We start from the raw sequence: 20,374 nt of genomic DNA, 5'->3' as shown, positions 1-20,374 counted from the left end.
GTGCATTTCTGGGAGCTTGGAAGCACACTTTTCTGCCTATCTGCTCAGATTCTGACATGAAGCTGTTTGTCTGAGGTGTAGAAATGGAAATCTCATCTTTACAAGTTCCCCTGGAATTTTCCTCCAAAGATCAGTAAAAGCAATCATTAATATGGGGCATCATTTATAGCTCTGTGCAGAATAATCCTCCAGGCTCTCTAGCAGCTATGAATTGGAAAACAATAAAGACCATTACTAGAGGGTTCTATTGAAAAAAAAAGCATGGTTTTTGATACATTGTGTAGGTCTCAGAAAAGGAGGCAGCAAATTAAAAATGTCTCTCAGCAAATACATTATATGCAGCACTGTTCCAAATTCCTGAGCTTTTTCTTTTTCCCCCCATTTCCTGGCATCTTACCTGAGTAAGTCCAATAAAATTAGAGACTTTTGATAATGTGCTCTGCAAAGGTACCTCTGGGGAAACAGCAACTGCAAACAAATGCTCACCTCTACAGATGGAGGACTCTGAGTCCAAGGCTGCAGCAGTTGCACCCAGGCACATTGGCTTGGCCAAACATAGAGTCACAGAATGATTTGGGTTGGAAAGGACCTTAAGATCATCCAGTTCCAACCCCCTGCCATGGGCAGGGACACCTTCCACTAGACCAGGTTGCTCATGCAGTCAAAACATGCTGAAAAGATGCTGAAAAATGCAGGGGGGGCAAATTTGACTTTATTGTGCATCCTCACAGCCCTTCTCTCCAGATTTGGTCCAGATCCCCATGCATTTTGCTGCACATGATGGTACCATCTTCTGAGCCTTTGGGACTGTGCTGCCACATGTGTTCTTGGCCATTCAGTCTCAGACTGGAGATTGCGGGCATATGGCCAGAAATCCTGACTGTGCTTGAGCCCTGCTACAGCTATTGTGGCTTAAATTAACCTGAAACACCTAAATAGCTTTGAAAATGTGAGCTCTGGTGAGGAAATAGAACTCTGTGTGGCTACTAGAGGATCCCTACCTGGCTGTAGTAAATAAACATGCTCATGGTGAGTGAAGCATCCTGATATTCATTTAAAAAAATAGATATCACAATGAGATGGTGTGAATTGGTGTGATGAATTTCAGCAGTGGGGGCTGCATCGCAGAGCATTTGGAAGAGCACCTCAGCCTGTTTGAAACAGGGACTTTGAACCCTGCTAAGATTTCATTCTCTTCTTTGAAAGCACTAATATCCTCACAACAGCACCTACCCATGCTTGAAGGAAAAGCTAATGAGTTTCAGAGAGGAAGAAGGGCAGAATAAAAAAAAGTAGCTTTTATTTCCTGGGTGGTTGGTTTGGTCAATTTGTTTTCCTCTTACTACACTTTGCTACAATTTCCTTGAATCCTGACAAGGAAATCTTCTTAAAAGCACCTTTTTTAGTTTACACTCTAATTGCCATTGACAGCATGGCTTTCTGGAGCCAAAGGCAATTAATGCTAGCTTTGTTTCTCTTTCTCTTTCTTCCCCTCACAGGCTTTGCACTGGTAGAGGACTCTGTTGTTCCCTTGGCCTCCCTCCTGCCTTACTTCCACCCAACAGCTCCTAAACCATCCCTGTGGTTCCCACCAGGCCCAGGCTAGGAGAAACTCCTGAGCACAATACTGTGATGTGTTTCTACCTCTTTGTGCTTTAAATGTTTCAAAGTCTTTTGGTTTTAAATTGCCCTTCCCAGTTTTTCTTCTGCAGCATCACTCCATCTGCAGCCAGCCAACGCAGTGGGCAGGTTGGGGCATGGTCCCACCAAGCCAAGTGCTTTGGCCCAGAATTAAATGCCAGCCATTTGCCTCTGGCTTTCCCCAGCAGCCCTGGCTCACTACATTTAGCTCAGGATCAGAATAGCTGAAAAAGGAGAATCATCCCCTGCAGATCCCAGGCTGAGTATGAGGGGGCAGGTGTAGATGCCCCAGCAAGCTTCATTGCCCACCTATCACAAGCTGATGAGGAGTGCTACCAAAATTATTGTGGAGAGCCTGTCACCCTCACAGCAAGTGGGGGACTCCATGTACTTGGAGTCCCTGCCTATGGCACGGGGTTGGAATTAGATGATCTTAAGGTGCTTTCTACTCCTAACCATTCTATGATTCATAGCTCAGAGTCCAACGGTAAAGAGGAGGAGAGGAGGCATGGATATGGGATTTCCCCAGGCCCTGTGCCTGAGCCTGCTATGGGCACCCAGGCCAGCCAGCTCCCCTGTTGCAGCCAGAGCTCCCAAGTGGCTCCTAGGCACAGGGAAAGCCCTGCTGAGGACACAGCCTGTGTAAAGGCAGGTTTGGCACTGGGAGAGGATGGAGCATTTCCAGAGCAGATGAAATCTTCCAAGACCTTGAGCTGCCAGTTCGAAGAAGCCTACGCATTTTGCAAGTTTTTAGAGTCTTAGAACTTGGTCTAATTTAAGCAGATTTTTATGGGATTGGCACATCCTAAACTCTGGAGACATCCTTCTGCTAAGTTTCATCCTCTGCAGCAAAGCATGAGGAAGACAGAATTACTCAATATGGTGTTTAGGAAAAAAAATGTTTGCATGGGTAAAGCAGCGTATCTTTTTTCCCAAAGCTGAGTCTTTAGTGGTGAAAATAGTGGGACTTTTCATAGCTGTCTCAGCAGTGGTCACTCCACGTGGAAAGTTTCAGTCTGAATGGCTAAAGTAGCAAGAAACTGAAACTCGAAAACAGTGGAAAGTCATGGGCAAGTTTAATGACAGGCGCTTTGACATACTCTGACTCAAAGCCTGGATGGCACCAGGCATCTGCATGAGCATATGTAAGACATGGGGATCAGCTGGAGAAACAGCATCCGGGAACTTTACACTCTTCTTGTCTTGACTAAGGGTTGCCAAGGCATAGTAACCAGCTCCCAGGCTCTGGAATTTGTGTGGGAATCACCTCTTCCACATAATATCAGAAGTTTCCAGCATCAACAGCAACATGCAGCTGGACACAGAGCAGCCCTTGACATGGGGTGTGCAACCCATGGGGCTTAAGAGAGCACTGTCTTTGGTGGGCTTTGGCTTCTCTCCTTTGACTGTCTCAGGAGCAAATCCAGCAATGTGTGTGTCTACAGGGCTCTACAGTAGGATTTTCCATCTAGCATTCTATATACCCACCAGTCCTCCCAGCTCATAGATGAGCACTGGAGCTGCTGAATTGGCCACAAAGGGGAGTAATTTTTAGCCCCACGTATAGCTGGATTTAGCTTGCTCCCAGGGGAGGTCTCCTCTGATGGCCTTAACACACAGAGATGGGTCTAGGCTGAGGGCACCAAACGCTGCGTCCTGCTGCCATAAATGGGACTGACACACGGCTGAGGCCTCTCTGGGCAAAGACTTTTCTTTATTGCCATTTGTAAATGCTCCTTGCCATTTTCACCCAAGGGCATGTAAAGTGAAACATGGACTTTTTCCCCCCAGGAGGAGAGGAAGGACTGCTGGACAAGGTTGAGCCCATCACATGGACCCTGCCCATCATGTAAGGCAGCAAGATGTCACAAAGCACTTGAGTGTTCTTCCACGCTCACGTTTCTCTTGGCCACTTGGTTCCTCTTATTTTAGCTTTGTTTGAACAATCTCCTTGGTAACTGGAGACAGAAGCAGAATTTTTCATCCTCTTTGTGGGGTTGGTTTCCTGCCTATCTCGGCACTGGGAGGGAGCCTTAGGAAATGTGTGTTTGTTTTGTGCTCTCCCAAAGCTTCAACCCCATGTATCACTGGGGATTTAAGGAGACCTGGTGTCTCTTTCAAAGGGTTTTTATACACAGAGTTCCAGTTGACAGGGCCATATTTCACAGTTTAATTTATTTGGCAGTAAACAAACAGCGTGTCAGTCACACAGTGTGAGCAGTGGCTCTTGGAATTGTTCACGAGCTCCCAGCCTCGAGTGTGTCCAGCAGCAGGGAACCTCTACTGGAGTAGCCCTTGTCCGGATGCTGCAGCCATCGGAGTGGCAAAACCCTTTGTCAGGGACAGAAAACAGGTCCTTGCTGTGACACTCTCCACCAGGGGTAACACAGCCCTGCACATCTTCTAGTGCCTTCCTCTGTCGGGACACAGCAGCCCGAGGACATTAAGGTCGTCTTGGGGCAGTTTCAGAAAGGTCCCTACAAGGGGATGGGCATTAATCACTGGCAGCTCCTAAAGATCTGGAGGTCTTTGAAAAGACGGGGGAAAAATCCCATCTTAGGTCTCAGCTGACACTCTTTTTACCTCTGCCTTCTGGAGAGGCAACTCATTGCAAAGGAAGGGGGAAAGAAAATAGTAAAATGAAAACAACTCCCAAACTGTCTAAAGGCTTGGCTGTGTTTCCAGCCAGAGGAGGTAAAATCATCTCTTTCCTTTCTTTTTCTATTCCTTCTTTCTGAAAACAAGTTGTGTCCAGAGAGACAGATTTCAAAGGCAGAACAGCTTTCCCCATTGTACTGCTCCGTTCAGAGCCAAGCCTGGGGGCCAAGTTTGTCCCCTCCATGTAGTGTCTTTCTAGACTTGGGACAGAGAGGAGCCCTGCTGTTGCCAGTCTACCTCATCGCATGCTCTTTTTTGGCCAGAGCCATCCCCAAAGGATGGGAACAGCAGTAAGAAAACACCCAGCAGTACCTTTAGTGCAGAACTTAGGGTTGAGATTTTGGCATCGTTTCATAGAATAATAGAACGGTTAGGGTTGGGAAGGACCTTAAGATCAAGGTGACATTAAATGACATTAAGTCGTTTCTTGACTTTATGCTCCAAACACTGTCACTTCTTGAGGCATCATTGCCATAGCAGCAGCCCCTTTCTGGGGGTGGCTGTGGAGTATTTTACAGGGCCTGTTCTGAGTTTGCTGGCTTTATCTCTGGGTAGGTCTGCATCACCTCCCTCGCAGAGCTTGCCTTGTGGCAAAGTGACAGCACTGCATGGCATTGGGGTGTAGCTCATGGCTTAGGTTGTGGTCTTCAGAAATTAGCGTCCCTAATGCTTCAGGCTTGTATAATAACACATTTCATATGCTGGTAGTCAGAGGTTTCATGTCTTTTATACAGTCAGGTAACCCTCAGTATTGGTCCAGAAGGGGTGACTTGCCAAAGGACCAGTGATGAACTCTGCAGCCAGTCATTTAAATTGCCAAAATATGAACACTGCACTTGAACCTCCCTTGACAGGAGATTACTTACAACTTCTGATAAAAGTTCAGTGTGACAGCGACAAGCTCATGAAAAGTCAAAAGGGTTTTCTGTAGCTTAGGAGTCCACTAGCATCAAGCAGGGCTCCCACAGGGAGAACAGGTCGGATGCTTGCTGTATGCTGCCCTTGCAAATGCAAATCACACCTGCACACATGCACACACCACGTGTTGAAGCAGATGTCATTTTGTTCAGCAGTTTGACTGCAACTTGTGTGCGTGTGTGTGTGCATGCACACGTGTTTTGCCAAGTTGGCACAGAAGCTGTTGAGAGCAGCAGGGCATGCCAGTGTAAGCAGTCACAGGTTCAGTCACAGGTACCTTCCAAGTCGTGAGTCAGTTGCTTGCATCGCTAGGCAAAGGATGCTAAATGTAGTGGTGGTGAAGTCCTTATTTCTGCAACACCATCAGGAGGACCAGATCCTGCATTTGGGTCATCACTCCAACAGCTCTGGGGGGGTGTCTTGAAAAGAGGGGGCTGTTCTTTGGGGCCAGCCAGCAAATAACAGGAGTCAGATGCATCCATGACTGAGCATTCAGTTAAAATGAAGCTGAATACTGCTCCTGAAAGGGAACCTGCACATTCGATATTGATGTTTGCCCTTTGAATTTCTGTGGCATGTCATCTGCTGTCACTGAGCATCCCCTCGTCCTCTCCTTTTCCAACATACAGCTTCTTTTCCAGCAGCAGAGCTACCTGTCAGCAGCCCTGGCAGAGTGGTAGGGCACAATCAAGAGCCCTTGTCCAGTGTCTTCCCAAACAACAAGGGAAATTCAACCTTGCCCTGAAAGCCAGGCAAGTGGGATTCAAAATGTGCCTTCCTTGGGAGGGAAGCACTGCTAAGACTGATATAAAACCTTGCTGCAGTGGTGATGTTGGAGCAGCTGATGTGCAGCAGATATATTTTGGGCTTCCTTGAATCCCGGCTACTGATGCTGAAGCCATGCTTTTAGACATGGACCTATTATGTTTTGTTTAGTCAGCTAAATTTGCTGAATGATTTACAGGGCTGCAGAAATGTCCCCTTTGCTGGCCGCTGCTCATTGAAATACATTTCGGTGAGTGTCAAAGCCATTTCACTAAAAGAGTGACGTCTCCTGTTTGAGGAGCATTGTCATGGCAACTATGCCAGGGGCACACAGGGAAGAGCAACTCCTATTTATTGGAAAGGTTAGAGCAATTATTGGCATAAGGGGGGACCTGGCTGTAAAGAAAAGCCACATGCGCATTCACTTGCATAGAGAAGCAAGGAGCACTTGTATGAGTTTCCAGTTGTTTTTCTCAGGGAAAACATGTACGAGAACAATCAGGGAAAGGGATAGGGGTTTGATCCAGAGGTCCTCTCCCACACAAACCCCTTCATTATTTTATTTCTTACCATTCTTGTTTTTCGTTTCAAGTTTTCCAGCAGAGGTTTCAAATCCAGCCTTGACCTCTCTTTAGCCCAGCTCAGCACACATCGTTTCCCTGCAATACGCCACTCCGATCACTCACCTCTGTGTGAACCAGGGCTAATCTTGCTGGTGGAGCATTATGAAACACTGGAGCTATTTTCTGTCCCCTTTGTGTACCTGCCTGCATTACCCACAGACCTGACTGACCAGCCAAGTACTAGGAGAAGATCCCAAAAAGGCATACTGGGGGGAAATGCCAAATTTTGTCCCTGAATCCTGCAGACCTAGAACTGTGTTTTGCAGGGGTTTATACTGAGCAAAGGTATTGGGCTGGGCTGAGCCCTGGGCAGTCAATCACTTGCTTGCAGCATGGGCTGAATTTTTAGGGACTAATGTTAGTTTTTAGCTGGCACGGGCAGGGTTGTGCCAAGCCAGGGGAGAAGTTATTTCTGCTCTGTCAGCTTTCCCAGGCGTCTTAAGCAATTGCCGTTGGGGGTGGTTTTGATCAAATTCACAACAAATGTGTTTTCCCTCCTAGTTGTTGTCAGTTGTATTGCACTGCTTGTGCCTGCTGTCCTTGGAGATTGAGATACTGATCTAGATGGAGTCTGTCCTGTTTGATCCCCCAGTGATCCTGCCTCCAGCAGGCACCCTGGGAGCTTTAAGGACTGTGGATCACGACCACTAGATCACTAGACATGATAGCAATGGGATTGGGAAAGAACAACAGCAGCACTGTTTACTGGTGTTACTGCATCCAGGGCCATGGGAAAGGAAAGGTCACTCCTTCAGCTGTCCTCGGACAGCAAAACATTCAAGCATGACCTAGGGCTCAGGTCCTGTTTTGCGGCAGATCAAGAGAGTGCCATGCATCTTTGCCTAGCTGGTCCTTTACAAGATGTGACATTGGCAGAGAATGAAGAAGTGTGTTAGCCAGAGTGCAAAATTTACAGTCAGTCAGAACAAACATTGAAAAAAATGCATTTCTGGTCTGACAAATCCTGTCCAATATGGTCCTCCTAAGAGGAAAGTCAAGCAGTGTTCAGTCTAGCATGTGAAATCGTCTTACCTGGCAATTGTTGCTCCTGAAAAGTGTTTTCTGAGGCACTGAGCATCAGCTGCACCTGTCATCTGTCAGCTCTGAGCAGCAACAGCTCTCAGTCCTCCTGTCTCTGCAAACCACATCTCACATCTTGTATCTCCCTAAGGCCAAGAAAGAGCTGGCTGGATCCTCTTCCAGTATTGTCCTGGTAGTGGTGCTCTGGAGCAGGCCAGTGTTATATATTTGAGCCTTATGTTGTCATTTAAAATCAGTGCATCCTGAGGCCAGGGGACTGGTTGGTTTTTGCAGCCATGGAAGTGACAACACAGCCCTGCGGTCTTACAAAAATTGATTCAGCAAACCTTGGAGAAGGAGGTGGAGGGCAACAAGAAAACAAGAGCAGCCAGATTAATTTTGGCTCCAGAGGTGGGGGGAGCATAGCGGGACCAGTTCCCCTTCCCTTTGTTTGCAGTGCCCAGGCTGGACTGCTCGATCATGGTGTTTTTAGGCACTGGACTGTGCAGACCTGGGCTGCTGGACCAGCAAACCAAGCTGCCACATCAGATCAGCTCACATCCACAGTTCCCAATGCATGCGTCAGGCTTAGCTTTAGGCAGGTTTTCCTTTGCCCTCCATGTCATGTTTGCAGCACACTGCAGGCACAGTTTTCATGACATACAGATATTTCATTCAGGAAGGCTTGAGTCAGTGAAGGACCCTGCACGGGTGATCCATGGGATCCCATCAGCAGGGACAGAAACCCTAGTGAACCCTGTCCTCTGTCAGAGACCACTGGGTAACAGCTAAAATTATGTGTGACACAAGGTTGTTTGCATAATCTGGCCCATTTCTGTGTATCTTCTGTCGCTCAGGAAGGTGCATCCCTGCACTGGCTGAAAAAGCATCACGTTGCCCTCTCGTGTGTCTCCTGCCAGGCACACATTCCCTGCACTGGGATGAACACCTCCACCACAGACCCGGGTGTCTCTCTACGTACGAGGCTGTCACCACCTCACCATCAGGTGCAATTTTGTTGTCAACTGGTGGAATAAAAGCCTGATCTACTCCTTTTTGTTCCCAGCAACAAGACAGCTTCCCTCCTCAAGTAGCTGTCAGAAGTTTGAGGGATAAAGCTGATAAGTGCATAAAAGCACTCTCTGATGCCCCAGTCAGAAGAGTTGTCTGCTGCAGAAACAGATATGGGAGCAGTTTGCATGGCCCTGGCTGCTGTCTCTGGTGGTGCCCAGCCCTGATGATGGTCATAGAATCATAGAATCAACTAGATTGGAAAAGACCTTTAAGATCATCAAGTCCAACAGTTACCCCAGGACTGCCAAGGCCACCACTGAACCATGTCACTAAGGGCCTACACACTTTTTAAGCACTTCCAGGTATGGCAATTCCACCACTTCCCTGGGCAGCCTGTTCCAATGCCTGACCACTCTCTCAGTGAAGAGATTTTTCCCAATATCCAATCTAAACCTCCCCTGGTGCAGCTTGAGGCTGTTTCCTCTCATCCTATCATCACTTGTTACTTGGGAGAAGGGACCAACCCTCCCCTCACTAGAACGTCCTTTCAGGTAGTTGTAGAGAGCGATAAGGTCCCTCCCCGAGCCGTCGTTTCTCCAGACTAAACACTCCCAGTCTCCTGAGCCATTCCTCATCACACGTGTGCTTCAGGCCCTTCACCAGCTTCATTGCCCTTCTCTGGACCCACACCAGCCCCTCAACGTCTCTTGTAGTGAGGGGAATGATTTGGGAACTTTATGCCCTACAAGACTAGGTCCCATAGAGACACCTGCTTGCCTTTCTACACTGCTGTACAGCCCTCTACACTCTCACACGAGCTGCACGAGGCAAGGAGTCTCCCAAGCCACGTGCCCGTCCCTCATGGCAAGCTTTAACTTCAGCTAATTAAGTGACTGGCTGGCGAACAGATGTATGAGAAATCAGTGTGGCGGCTTCCTCCACAAACTGAGAACACATGCTGGAATGGGCAGCTGGAATGGTTGTGGCTTTGACATATCACCTCCAGAAGGAGCATCCCTCAATCACAGCGGTACATTCTCGCTGTGATCACTGAACCTCTGGGTGGGAAATATTTGGCTGTTGAGGGGTCAGAGCTGGCAGCACCAAACTTAGGCAACAGGATCCACTCCCTACTGCCTACCCTCAATGTTTTAACTATGAATCTGCAATTGAAAGTCCTCCAAGCTACTCATGTAGTTCTCCTGGGTGATCAGTGAAAGCTGGATGGGTGACAAGCTCCATAAGTATATTGTTCTCTCTATTGATTCAGGAATAAGTGTCTGTCTGTCCAGGCAGTGACACCATGCCATGTTCTCACTGGTAAGCTAGTTACTGACTGCTATAGTTGGTTGTGTGTTTAGAGATGAACATTTTCCTGGCCCGCTGGAGACACCATTACTGGCTATGAGCAATACTTCTCTATTCCAGCTCCAGCTCGTGGGTGATCTAGGCACAATGATGCTTTCTTAGCTGCTAGATCTCTGATCAAGGTGCACAGCAGGGTTGAGGTGGGCAAGATGTCCAGATTAGAAGGTCTCTGGATTAGAAGGTCTCTGGTCCAACCTCTTCTCAGAGGGCCAACATCAAAGCTAAAACAAGTTGCTCAGGCAAGCTTTGAACATCTCCAACAATGGAGGTAGATGGCCTCATTCTGTCAATAATTAAAAAAAAAAAAAAAAGTAATGTTAAAAAGGCAGGACTACAGTTCTGAAAGAGAGCTAAGATATGCATTATGCAGCAATGAAAACCACCTTTCACCATGCTGAATCTGAGCAGCAGTAGGAAGTGAGTGCTGGAGCTGAGACGTCTCTGCTCCTTGAGATCTGGCCCTTTCCAGAGATGCGCCCAAAAATCACAGGTGGGCTGGCATACTTGTGCCAAGTACACATCACTTCCTCAGAGCAGCTATTTGCTGTCCATGACACTGAGCTGGCATTATCAATTGCATCACTCTCCCTAGCATATGAGACACCATAAATGCCAAAAGCTTAGCCAAGCTCAAACGGAAATGGAAGAAATCTGCAGAGCATAGCTAAATACACAGAAACCTGGTCTGGCTAGGAAAATCTGGGGGTTAGGAGAGCATCAGTTGGAAATACTGTATATATGCCCATCCTGCTTTTATATCCTCCTACTCCAAGCTGCTCTTGGCAGTTCAAAGAAGAGGCTGTGCTGGATGGCCATTGGGTCCAATAGGGTGTAGCAGTTCTTCCCTTGGTGCACCAGCATCACCAGCCAGGAGGACTTTTCTGTGGGCTGTTGTAACTAAGGGTTGTGTGGGAATGCTCTGTTAAAACACCTTTGCAGTTCAAATGAAATAGCAGGGTTTGAAATGGAAACTAAATCCTGATGGAGACCATTGGACTTGGAGCGATGTCAGAGATTTGTATGCAATGTTCACGAAGATACCATCCTTCTCTTTTTGGTGCTGGGTGTCAGCAAGAGGAGAAGAGCTGGAGCTGCAGTTCTGCAAGATTTGTTTTATTCTTTGATTTCCGGTACATGGAAATGAGATGAAACTCATTCCCTCAGCAATTGCCTTGGCTACAGGCTCAGGGAAGAGCAATTTCCAGTACAGAAATGCAGACAGTTGGATGCACCATGGATGCCCTCAGTCTTCAAGCCAAAGCAGGGCTCTTTAGCTCAGGTGAAATGGACTCAGCACCAATGGGAGGAGAACTCCAGCAGCAGCAGTGGTTTGCTGCAAACTTGTGCCGTGGTGTCACTGAGGGTCACTGCAGTGAGCAGAGAGGAAGGCAGGAGATGTGCCAAGCGTGGTGGTTTAGGCCAACTCACAACTTGGGTCAGCAAAGGGACCTCTAGCCCTCTGCACCCAAATCTGCTGGAGAGATGCTCCAGGAATTGTTCTTTCTCACCTGCAGTGTGACCAAAGAAAAAGGCAGGAAAAAAAATCCAGCTTTTCAAGGGCTGTGGTGTTGCACACTCATGGTATCTTGACTCATGGTTTGGCTTAAATGCCAAGCTCCTGGAGATGTTAGGTTGTGGCAGAAACACCACTTTCATCCTCAAATCAAAGCTGATTCTAGACCTCTGGGGGGATTTGAGGAACAGCTTGGAAACACCATCTAGATTGACTCCAGATTGGCATGAAGTGAAGAAAATGTATAATGGTTTAGAGGCTGCTTTAATCTTCTGTTTTAATCTTTCATTTTTTCCCTGCTGTCTCATGGATTTGGGACTCCTGGTTTCTGTCCCCGCAGTGACTCAGCAGTGGGTTTTTCAGGGTGCTATACAGTCCCTTTTGTTTTCTGTTTACACAAGCAGTATCTCATCTTGTGCTGAAAGAGCCCCTGAGCCATGGGAGAAAGAAATTTTAAATGCACATTTCAGTAGGTACTTGCACTGTTGGGACTTCAGCTCTTGGCATACTTCATCCCATTGTGTCCAGCTAGGGAAGCCAAGGAGCAGACATCTCAGCTGCTGCACTCAGTGCTTCAGCCCACATCACACCATGAGCCTTAGCAAGCTGTCCTGCCTCTGCCAGGCACTCCTGGTCTGCTTCATTCGCACCATGTATTCTAATGCAAGAAAATCAGTCCTGCACAGCTGCTTCCAGTGCCTAAAGGGGCTACAAGAAAGCCAGAGAGGGACTTTTGATGAGGGCCTGTAGGGATAGAACAAGGGGGAAAGGCTTTAAACTGACAGAGAGGAGATTTAGATGAGATCTTAGGCAGAAGTTCTTCTCTGTGAGGGTGATGAGACCCTGGCACAGGTTGCCCAGAGAAGCTGTGGCTGCCTCATCCCTGGCAGTGTCCAAAGGCCAGGACGGACGGGGCCTGGGGCATACAAGGCGTTTGGAACTGGATGAGCTTCAAGGTTTCTTCCAACCTAAACCATTCTATGGTTCTATGTACCTCTGGAAAAGAGGACTGCAGGCAGCATGCTTGCAAAACTGGACATTGAATGCAGCAGGAGCACAGGACTAAGTGAGGCCACTGGCAACAAGGGCTGCAATGCGTGGGCTGCAGAGACAGCCCCACGCTAGCCCAATGCTGCTCACAGCATCACAGCCTGTGCTATTAAACATATCTCTGCCTGGGAGAATTGACAAGCAAAGACCATGTCAGAGGGTCCCTCAAGAGCAGGGTGTCATCAGTGCAACCAGTGCACATCCTAGATTACTGTATAAAGCAGTCCTTGCTCTAATGCAGGGTAGTGTGGAGTTGCCTGATCCTCCTCTTTCTCCACTGATCAAACCCTGCCACATCTCCACATGTGTGGCTGCAGAGGGGCTTTGTAGCAGGCAAAAGGCAGTGCAGTGGAGATAAGGCATGCTCTAAGAATAGCCTGTGTTATTTTCACGTAATTTGTTATTTCTCAAACAGATGTGATCTCAAACACTATTAGGAGGAAATCCTTTTCTCTGGGATTGCAATCTCATCGTGGGGACAAACTGACCTCAGCTATTCTTGCTCACTGGAGATTCATTCAGAAAGCAGACTTGACATTTGTTCCTCCGTTCCTTTTTCCCAACAACCTTGTACAGCAGGAACAGCAGCAGTGCACATATCTACTCAACAAAGAGCACTTGGCTTGCACCCTAGAGAGATCACTTGGAAAACTATAGAAGAGCAGCACCCTTTGGCAGTGGCATTTAAGGCGCCGAGGCCACATTATTCAAGGAAGTCCTATTGATGTTGGGTCTAAGCATTAGCAACAGGGTTTTTAATTGGCACTCAGGATTTTTCCGTGAGAATTATTTCATGGGGCTTTGGGGAATGCCACGCGCTGCAAGGCAGAGGACACCCATAGGAAGTTTACATCTTGATACCTCTGCTGCCCTCAGAATTGATGAAGGCAGTTTTTTTAATTAAATTTCCTGAGAAAGGCCTTTTTTCATACATGGGGGCAGAGTGCAGTGTACATTTTTAATGGGAGTTGTCAAGAAAATTATTGATTTTGTCAGTAATGCTTTTGAAATCGTGCCATTCCGCTAATTCTGTCAGGTCCTCTTCGAGAGCGTTGCTGAGAGCATTTTTGCATCCTTCGTTAGTTCTTTAATGCACAATAATTTCCCCTAACTCATCAATGCAAAGCAAGATCAGCTGTGTGCTTGGTAACCATTTTTTCTTATGTACAAACTTATTGCAGAAATAATTATAAACAGAACAAATTATTACAGATATTCATTATAAAATACAATTACACTGAGCCTTGCTGCATTGTTAGAATTTTCATAGCCATCGCTTGCTCTTGAGTAAATGGTTTCATTATAAGCATGAAGGGCAAACTTAATACACTTCTGACTCATAGCAAACAGCACAAGAAATCATCCTAGTTGTTCCTCCAAGTGCTTGGCGGTGTTTGCTCTGAATAAAGTGTCAACTCTGCTGCCAAATACTTGTCAGCTTAACAGAGGGGCTCTGGGTGGCAGTACAGACGTTCAAGGAAGGGAGAAAGCCAGAAATTACAGCAGCATGGCCCAAATTTCACTCCCTTACAGCGTGGCTTTCTTCCATGTTTATGGGGTTGCAGGGCTGGGACCTGCTAGGAGCAGCAGATCCTCCTTGATCGTATATTAGAGCAGCCCCAGGGCTGCTCTGGCTTGTGCTGGCTGCCCATAGAAAGCGCACAGGAGCCAGGGGTGGGACAAGAGGCTTTTCTCTGAAGGATGGGACAAGCTTGGGCAGGGGAAGAGTGACTGGGACATTTGTTTAAGAGCATTCGCAGGAGGGCAGTGCCATCAAGAGTGGTGAAGAAGCAAACCCAGCCAGGAGGGCTGCTGCAAGCAGAGGGCTGCAGATATAGTCACTGTATTGCCTTTTGGTTTCTTGTTGGTATTGCTGCCTTATTGCTTGTATGGGACAAGGTCAGAGCCATTAGGAGGGCCTTGTCCCACACGCACATGACAGTGAACAGGGAGCTCCAGGCGGGAGCAGGGGCTGCTGTATTTTTGTCCCCCATCATGTCTTTGCAAGGGCTTTGCACTGTAGGAAAGATCACAGTAGTGTTGTGTCCCCTTCCTACCCAGTTCCTCCTTGTACCTCATGCTGGGTCACCTTCTGGCAAGCAGCTTTCAGCTGGGTGTTTCTGGACTACTTACATGAGTCCCTGAAAATAGCTGGAAAACAACTTCTGTGCTATTTTTTTTTCCCCCTGGTAAAGCAATTTTCACTCTATTGGGTGCCCCAAGGAGCAAATCTCTCTGCTGAGGGCCACAGCCTCCTACAAGGCCTTCGCCCTTTGTGGTGCATGCTTCGTGGCTGTGCTCTGAGCAGGGGCTCTGCTTATGGACCTGCCTTGCTGGTACCACAGGGGCAAGTTCAGCAACCCTGTGCCATGTGAGAAAAGAGACTTGCTCCGTAACTCTCAAAGAGGAGAGCCAAAACCTTTGAGGCTTGGGGAAGGATGTGCTGTTTGCAAAGGAAAATAAAGAAGTGAAATCTCACCATCAGTGAAGCTTTCATTTACCCTAACCTAACAAGAAAGGCCATCTTTCCCATATGTTCCCTCCAAAGAAAAAGTCCTAACTCCAGCATCCCTTTCCAGCTTGTAAATTGGAGCCTCCAAAGCCCAAACTGATCAGCTGATCATGATGCTGTGCATGGATCTGCTATTTCTGGTGAGACAGAGCCTTTTCTGTGTGCAGGAGCTGGTTTAAACAGTGAATTGTGCTTTCAGAGGCTTGATCTGTGCTGGTTCCCAGTGCTCATACCCCCGGGAGCCCACGCAATGTGTGCAAACTGTTCTGTACCCTGGGTGTTTGGAAAGGAACATGTCTTGCTGCCCCCGGGCTAAGGCACTTCTGGGGGAGGCTGGTCCAGGCTGTGTCATATCCAGTCATGGTCTCTGGCCATGCCGGGGAGGATGGCACCCTGTGAGCTGCTGGTGCTTTGATCCTGTGGTCTATGCTCATCCTAAGGCAAGCTCGGCCCACCGGCTCCTGCCCTTTGCTTTCAGCTGTGTTGCCCCTTCCAGCCTGTGCTACCAAACCCACTGTTTTCTGTCCGCAGCCCCCTTCTCCTGCCATTTCTACCCTCCTCCCTGTCTCTCCACTTCCCTTTTCCCCCCTTACTCTTGAATCTGTATTTCTTCTTCTCTGTTCCAGCAAAACGATATCAATCAAGGTGATAGATGATGAGGAGTATGAGAAAAACAAGACCTTCTACCTAGAGATCGGGGAACCCCGGCTGGTGGAGATGAGTGAGAAGAAAGGTGGGGGACGTGCTCCGGGGCTGAGCCCAGCCTGTGTGTCCCTGTCTGGCTCACTCATACCTGGCACCTGCAACACTGAGCTCACATCCCCAACGCCTATGGAAAAGGGCAGGAGTGAGGACGCTTCCCATCTCCCCTAAAATCAGACATGCCCCATCCCACCATGGTCCAAACCTGGCTGGGTGATGGGGATGCTCCTGCCCTTACCCATACGCCCCAGGAGGGATATGCAGCTGCTTCCCCCCATCCAACCATCTCCGGCACCACGGCACCCGGGCAGATGTGAACTGCATGCATGTGTGATGCCAATCATGTGTTTGCCTTTGTCTTGTGTTCCCACAGGAAATTCATTACCCTTAGAGTACTTGACCGTGAGGAGTATGAGAAAGAGTGCAGTTTCTTCCTTGTGCTTGGGGACCCGGTGTGGCTACGACGAGGAGTGAAAGGTGTGAGAGTAAAACCAGACCAGCTCTCGAGACGCTGCCGTCCGCTTTCTCTGTGTCTCCCTACTCTCACACTCCTTTCTCCTCGCACTTCGGCTCCCGGCCGTTTTGCCCTCCCTCCTCTGAAGCTTGGCCACTTTTTGCTCTGTTTTCTTTCCTCTTTCATTTTGGGAGGACTCCGTCTCACTCACAAGGGACCCCACGAGCAAGATGAGCTCTTGGGGTGGCCCCCAGAGAACCCAGGCAGGGGACAATGAGCATCACCAGAGACATTTTGAGAGCAATACCCTGCCACATTACAGCTACACCTTCATTTAATTGAGTAGAAACTTCAGTCTTGAGAATTAAAAAGGCGACGCTGCATCATTTTTATCAGAAGATAAAATGCATGGCCAGAGCAGTAATTCCAGCCTTTTTACACTGGCACTAGGATCTGAAAATAGCTAAGAATCATGGCACAAGCAGGTAATACCGTAAGATGCAATCAGTCTAGGAGAAATCAGGTTATACGCAAATAAAGTTTCATAGCTCTGCACTGGATAATAGCTTCTCATAGGATTAATAAAAACAATTTCCTCCTTCAACACATTTCTTAACCAACTGCAAACCCTCCCAAAAATACAGTTTACTTGTTCTTCCATGCTTTATTTTTTTTTTTTTCCCCTGCTAGGAAATTAAGTGAAAATTAATGGCAACAGCTAATTCTGTGCACTATTGGTGGCTGAGCAAGAAGCGATTTTAGAGTTACTTAAGATAATTAGTTGCCCTACAACAGACCCTCATTAAAGCCTTTGTGAAAAATTGGCAGCAGCATTTGGTCTGTCTGCCTTGGAGCTGCTTTCTAATTTCTGGGACATAAGCTCTCCCTTCAGCAGGCATGGGGCTGTAATACATTATTAGTTCAGGACAGAAAGGGCCCCCAGTGTTCCCCATGCTGAGTGGAGACATGCTACTGTATATCAGTCTAAAAACACATCAGGCAGCGATGCCACGTTCCCCTTCAGTGCAGGTGCCATTTAGGTCAGCTGCTCCATCCTCTCCATCATATTCCCTGCTAGTTTATGTGACCACCTAGCAGAAGCAGGGCTAAAAAATCAGACATACTGGCATGGCCCAGCTCTGCAGGTGGGATTCATATCATTAAATGATGCCGATGGCATCATGGAGCATAGCCAGCATTGCCAGGATAAAGTGACACATGGAAAACTAAACTCAGCGGCTCCAGCTTTGCCCACCTTCATGGGGGCCAGTGCGGGCTCAACGTTGAGTCTGGCAGGAGCAAACACGCTTTCCAGGCCCCAGGTTTGAGAACTGTGGTGCCAAGTCATGAAGTCCCAGCTGAAATTAAAATAAAAGGAAAAGGAAAGAAAGTTCCTCATCTTCCTGGTCACAAAAATAACGGAGGAAACCTGAAGGAAGCTCAGCTTTGCAAACTCACTAACCAGAAGGCAAGCCAAGATTTTAAAGGATGCTGTTTGCTGCTTTGGCCATGCAATGATTTTTTTTTAATTTATTTATTTTTTTAACTCATTTTTTGTGCTCGGTTTTGTACAAGAGGCAGAGAGGTAGAGCAAGTAATGTGCTTGGCACCCTGGAGATGAGAGCATCTCTGAAATGGCACCCTTGGGCCATGTAGCCATGGTGGGGTCCGCACCGCAGGGGCTACAGACACACTGGTACACTAAGGGAGAGGCTTTCTCTTTGGAGATCTAAAACGTTGAGCAACAAGATCCCTGAGCCAAGCCTTGCCATGGATTTTTCTTCTCTCATATACATCAGAAGCACAGCTACATGCTGAAACTATTGCTCCCCATTAGGCAGGTGGAGGAGGTCAAACCCAGGAGCCACTGCACATGGGACATCTTGCGTCCTCCCCTGGGGCAGAACTGCCTCTGAGGCCAATGGAAGACCTTGCACATACAATTCAAAGGGGGAAAATGAATTTTGGAAGTGTGCCTCATAATCCCATATCCACCTCATGTTTGCAATAGTTTTTATTTTAAATCCATAGTTCCGTGAAATGTTTTTGTTCCTTTATTTTTAGTGCCTTTCCTTCAACGCTAATGGTATCCTGCAGCTTTACAGGTCTGAAATGTCTGCCCTTGGATCTGGAGTCTTTCTGTGGATATCCCTTTTGATTTCATTATTCATTTACTTTTCTTCTTCTGTGTTTGTCTCTGTCTGTCTCCTTCACAGCCCTGTTGTTGAATGAGCTTGGTAAGCGTGCATTCGTTTTTTCTTTTCCATTTTTCCAGTTTGCGTATTTTCGGAAGAGAATTGATTTTGCTTGACGTTTTTCTTTGCTCACTCCATTCTCTTTTAGGGTGGTCAGCACTATTTAAGTAAGCTCAGGTATCTAATGCCACCATCTTTCCTTGGTGCAGAGCCTCAAAGTCACTAATGTTAACAAACGGTAACCCACTGTGGCAAGGAGCATTTTTGGAGGGTGGTGTTGTTACAGCCATAGTAAACCTGCCAACATCCCAAGTTACAAACCTGCACCATGCAAATTAACCCATTGCCTCTTGGCAAAGAAAGGATTGCCTGGTGACTTAGAGATGCTTGTGGCTGGAAAGGAAAGTTGGCCAATGCCTTTTGAAGAGATGGTGCCTCCAGTCTTGGAGAGGTTTAGAGCCCATCCAGCCCCTGAATTTCCTTGCTGGCCATTCCCAGGATAGGACGGCCAGGGAAAGAAGTGAAGCTGCCCTCATTCCCTGAAATACCCCTAGCTCCAGGCCAGGCTCACACTGTTTTGACCCACTCCACAGCATATATTAGATATTGGGGAGTGGCAGCTTGCAGATGTGGGTTGAAAAGCCTGTGTTCAGGTCTCCCCACCACTGTCCCAGGGGTGTGTGTTGGGGAGCAGTCCTCCCATGTCCACAGTTCCTGCTCATGGGGTAGAGAAGGACCACCATGTGTCTGTGGGCCGCAGGGTGTCCATGTTGCTGTGCCAACACTAATTCTCCCTCTCTCTTTCTCTCTCCCATATTTTTGGTTCCATCTAGGTGGCTTCACCATCACAGGTATGGATTTCTGCTCTCCCCCCAGCTCCCCTTACCCTTTTCTTAATGGCCATATGCTTACCCTGCTCTTTCCTCTTGGTTTCCTCTTTGCTTTTGTTCTGTCCTGGAGGGAAACTCTGGAAGGGTAAGAAGGTGCCGTGCCACAGCCGGTCACACTAACAGTGTCCTCACACAGAGTGCTCTGCCTGCCACACACACCTAACCCACCTCAGGGAGGGTGAGCCATCAACCCTGAAATGACAGGCAGTCCCCTCCATCTCTTGGAGTAGGGGGGGCTTCTCCACTTGGACCAGCCCTCCCTGCTGCCCAAACAGGAGGTGTGCACAGGACTCTGCATGGCATGGGGAGCCTGTCCTGACAGTGCATGAGCACTGTGGGAGGTGTGGGACCCTACAGAATCATAGAATGATGGGATCAACTAGGTTGACTTGTAAGATCATCAAGTCCAACCCTTATCCCAGCATTGCCAAGACCACCACTAAACCATGTCACTAAGGGCCTCATCTACATAGTTTTTGAACACTTCCAGGGATGGTGATTCCACCGCTGCCCTGGGCAGCCTGTTCCAGTGCCTGACCACCCTTTCAGTGAAGAATGTTTTCCTAAAATCCCATCTAAACCTCCCCTGGTGCAGCTTGAGGCTGCTTCAGGTACTCAGCCCTTGCTCTTCCCACCAGTGCTCATCCATCATTAGCCAGCTGAGCATCTGTCATTGGGCCAAGCACTGCAGGGGGAGAAGGTCCCAGGTTCCACATATTGCAGAGCAGCCTCTCAGGAGCCCTAGAAACAATAATTCAGACTAACAAGGCTCTGGCCACAGGGCCAGTCCCTTTGACCAGCAGGAGAAGGGCTTTCTCACGGCTTGGTGCTGTCTGTACTGGCAAGAAGCAGCAACACTAACCCTGTGTGAAGTAGGAGTAGAGTTTACTAACCACACGGCAGTGATTTGCACGGGGTGTACGGTCCCTCCTGCTGATCTCCTGCTGATCGCTTTGATAGGCAAACCTGTCTTCAGGAAGGTCCAGCCTAGAGATCATCCTCTTCCTTGCACCGTGATCACCATCCAAGGTACCTGCAGCGTGATGCCCGA

The 20,374-nt window shown here is 48.0% G+C and overlaps 1 protein-coding gene across 6 annotated transcripts in view; it reads left to right on the top strand.

Annotated features, from left to right (window-relative positions):
- SLC8A1 (solute carrier family 8 member A1) overlaps positions 1 to 20,374 on the top strand; it is a 127,208-nt gene that overhangs the window by 85,534 nt on the left and 21,300 nt on the right. The window contains exons 3-6 of one of the 6 annotated variants that reach the window (XM_030490729.1): positions 15,709 to 15,815; positions 18,455 to 18,475; positions 19,267 to 19,284; positions 20,284 to 20,352. In XM_030490729.1, the coding sequence (XP_030346589.1) occupies positions 15,709 to 15,815; positions 18,455 to 18,475; positions 19,267 to 19,284; positions 20,284 to 20,352 (215 nt within the window). Of the gene's footprint in view, positions 1 to 15,708; positions 15,816 to 16,157; positions 16,262 to 18,454; positions 18,476 to 19,266; positions 19,285 to 20,283; positions 20,353 to 20,374 lie in introns of all 6 variants that reach the window. The other 5 variants (XM_030490723.1, XM_030490724.1, XM_030490725.1 and 2 more) reach the window with 5 other exon arrangements.

The sequence above is a fragment of the Strigops habroptila genome, chromosome 6 (assembly GCF_004027225.2).
Source record: "Strigops habroptila isolate Jane chromosome 6, bStrHab1.2.pri, whole genome shotgun sequence".
NCBI classification, from domain to species: Eukaryota; Metazoa; Chordata; class Aves; order Psittaciformes; family Psittacidae; genus Strigops; species Strigops habroptila.
Note: the sequence above shows the minus strand (reverse complement) of the source record. Positions and strands in the feature narration are given on the sequence as shown.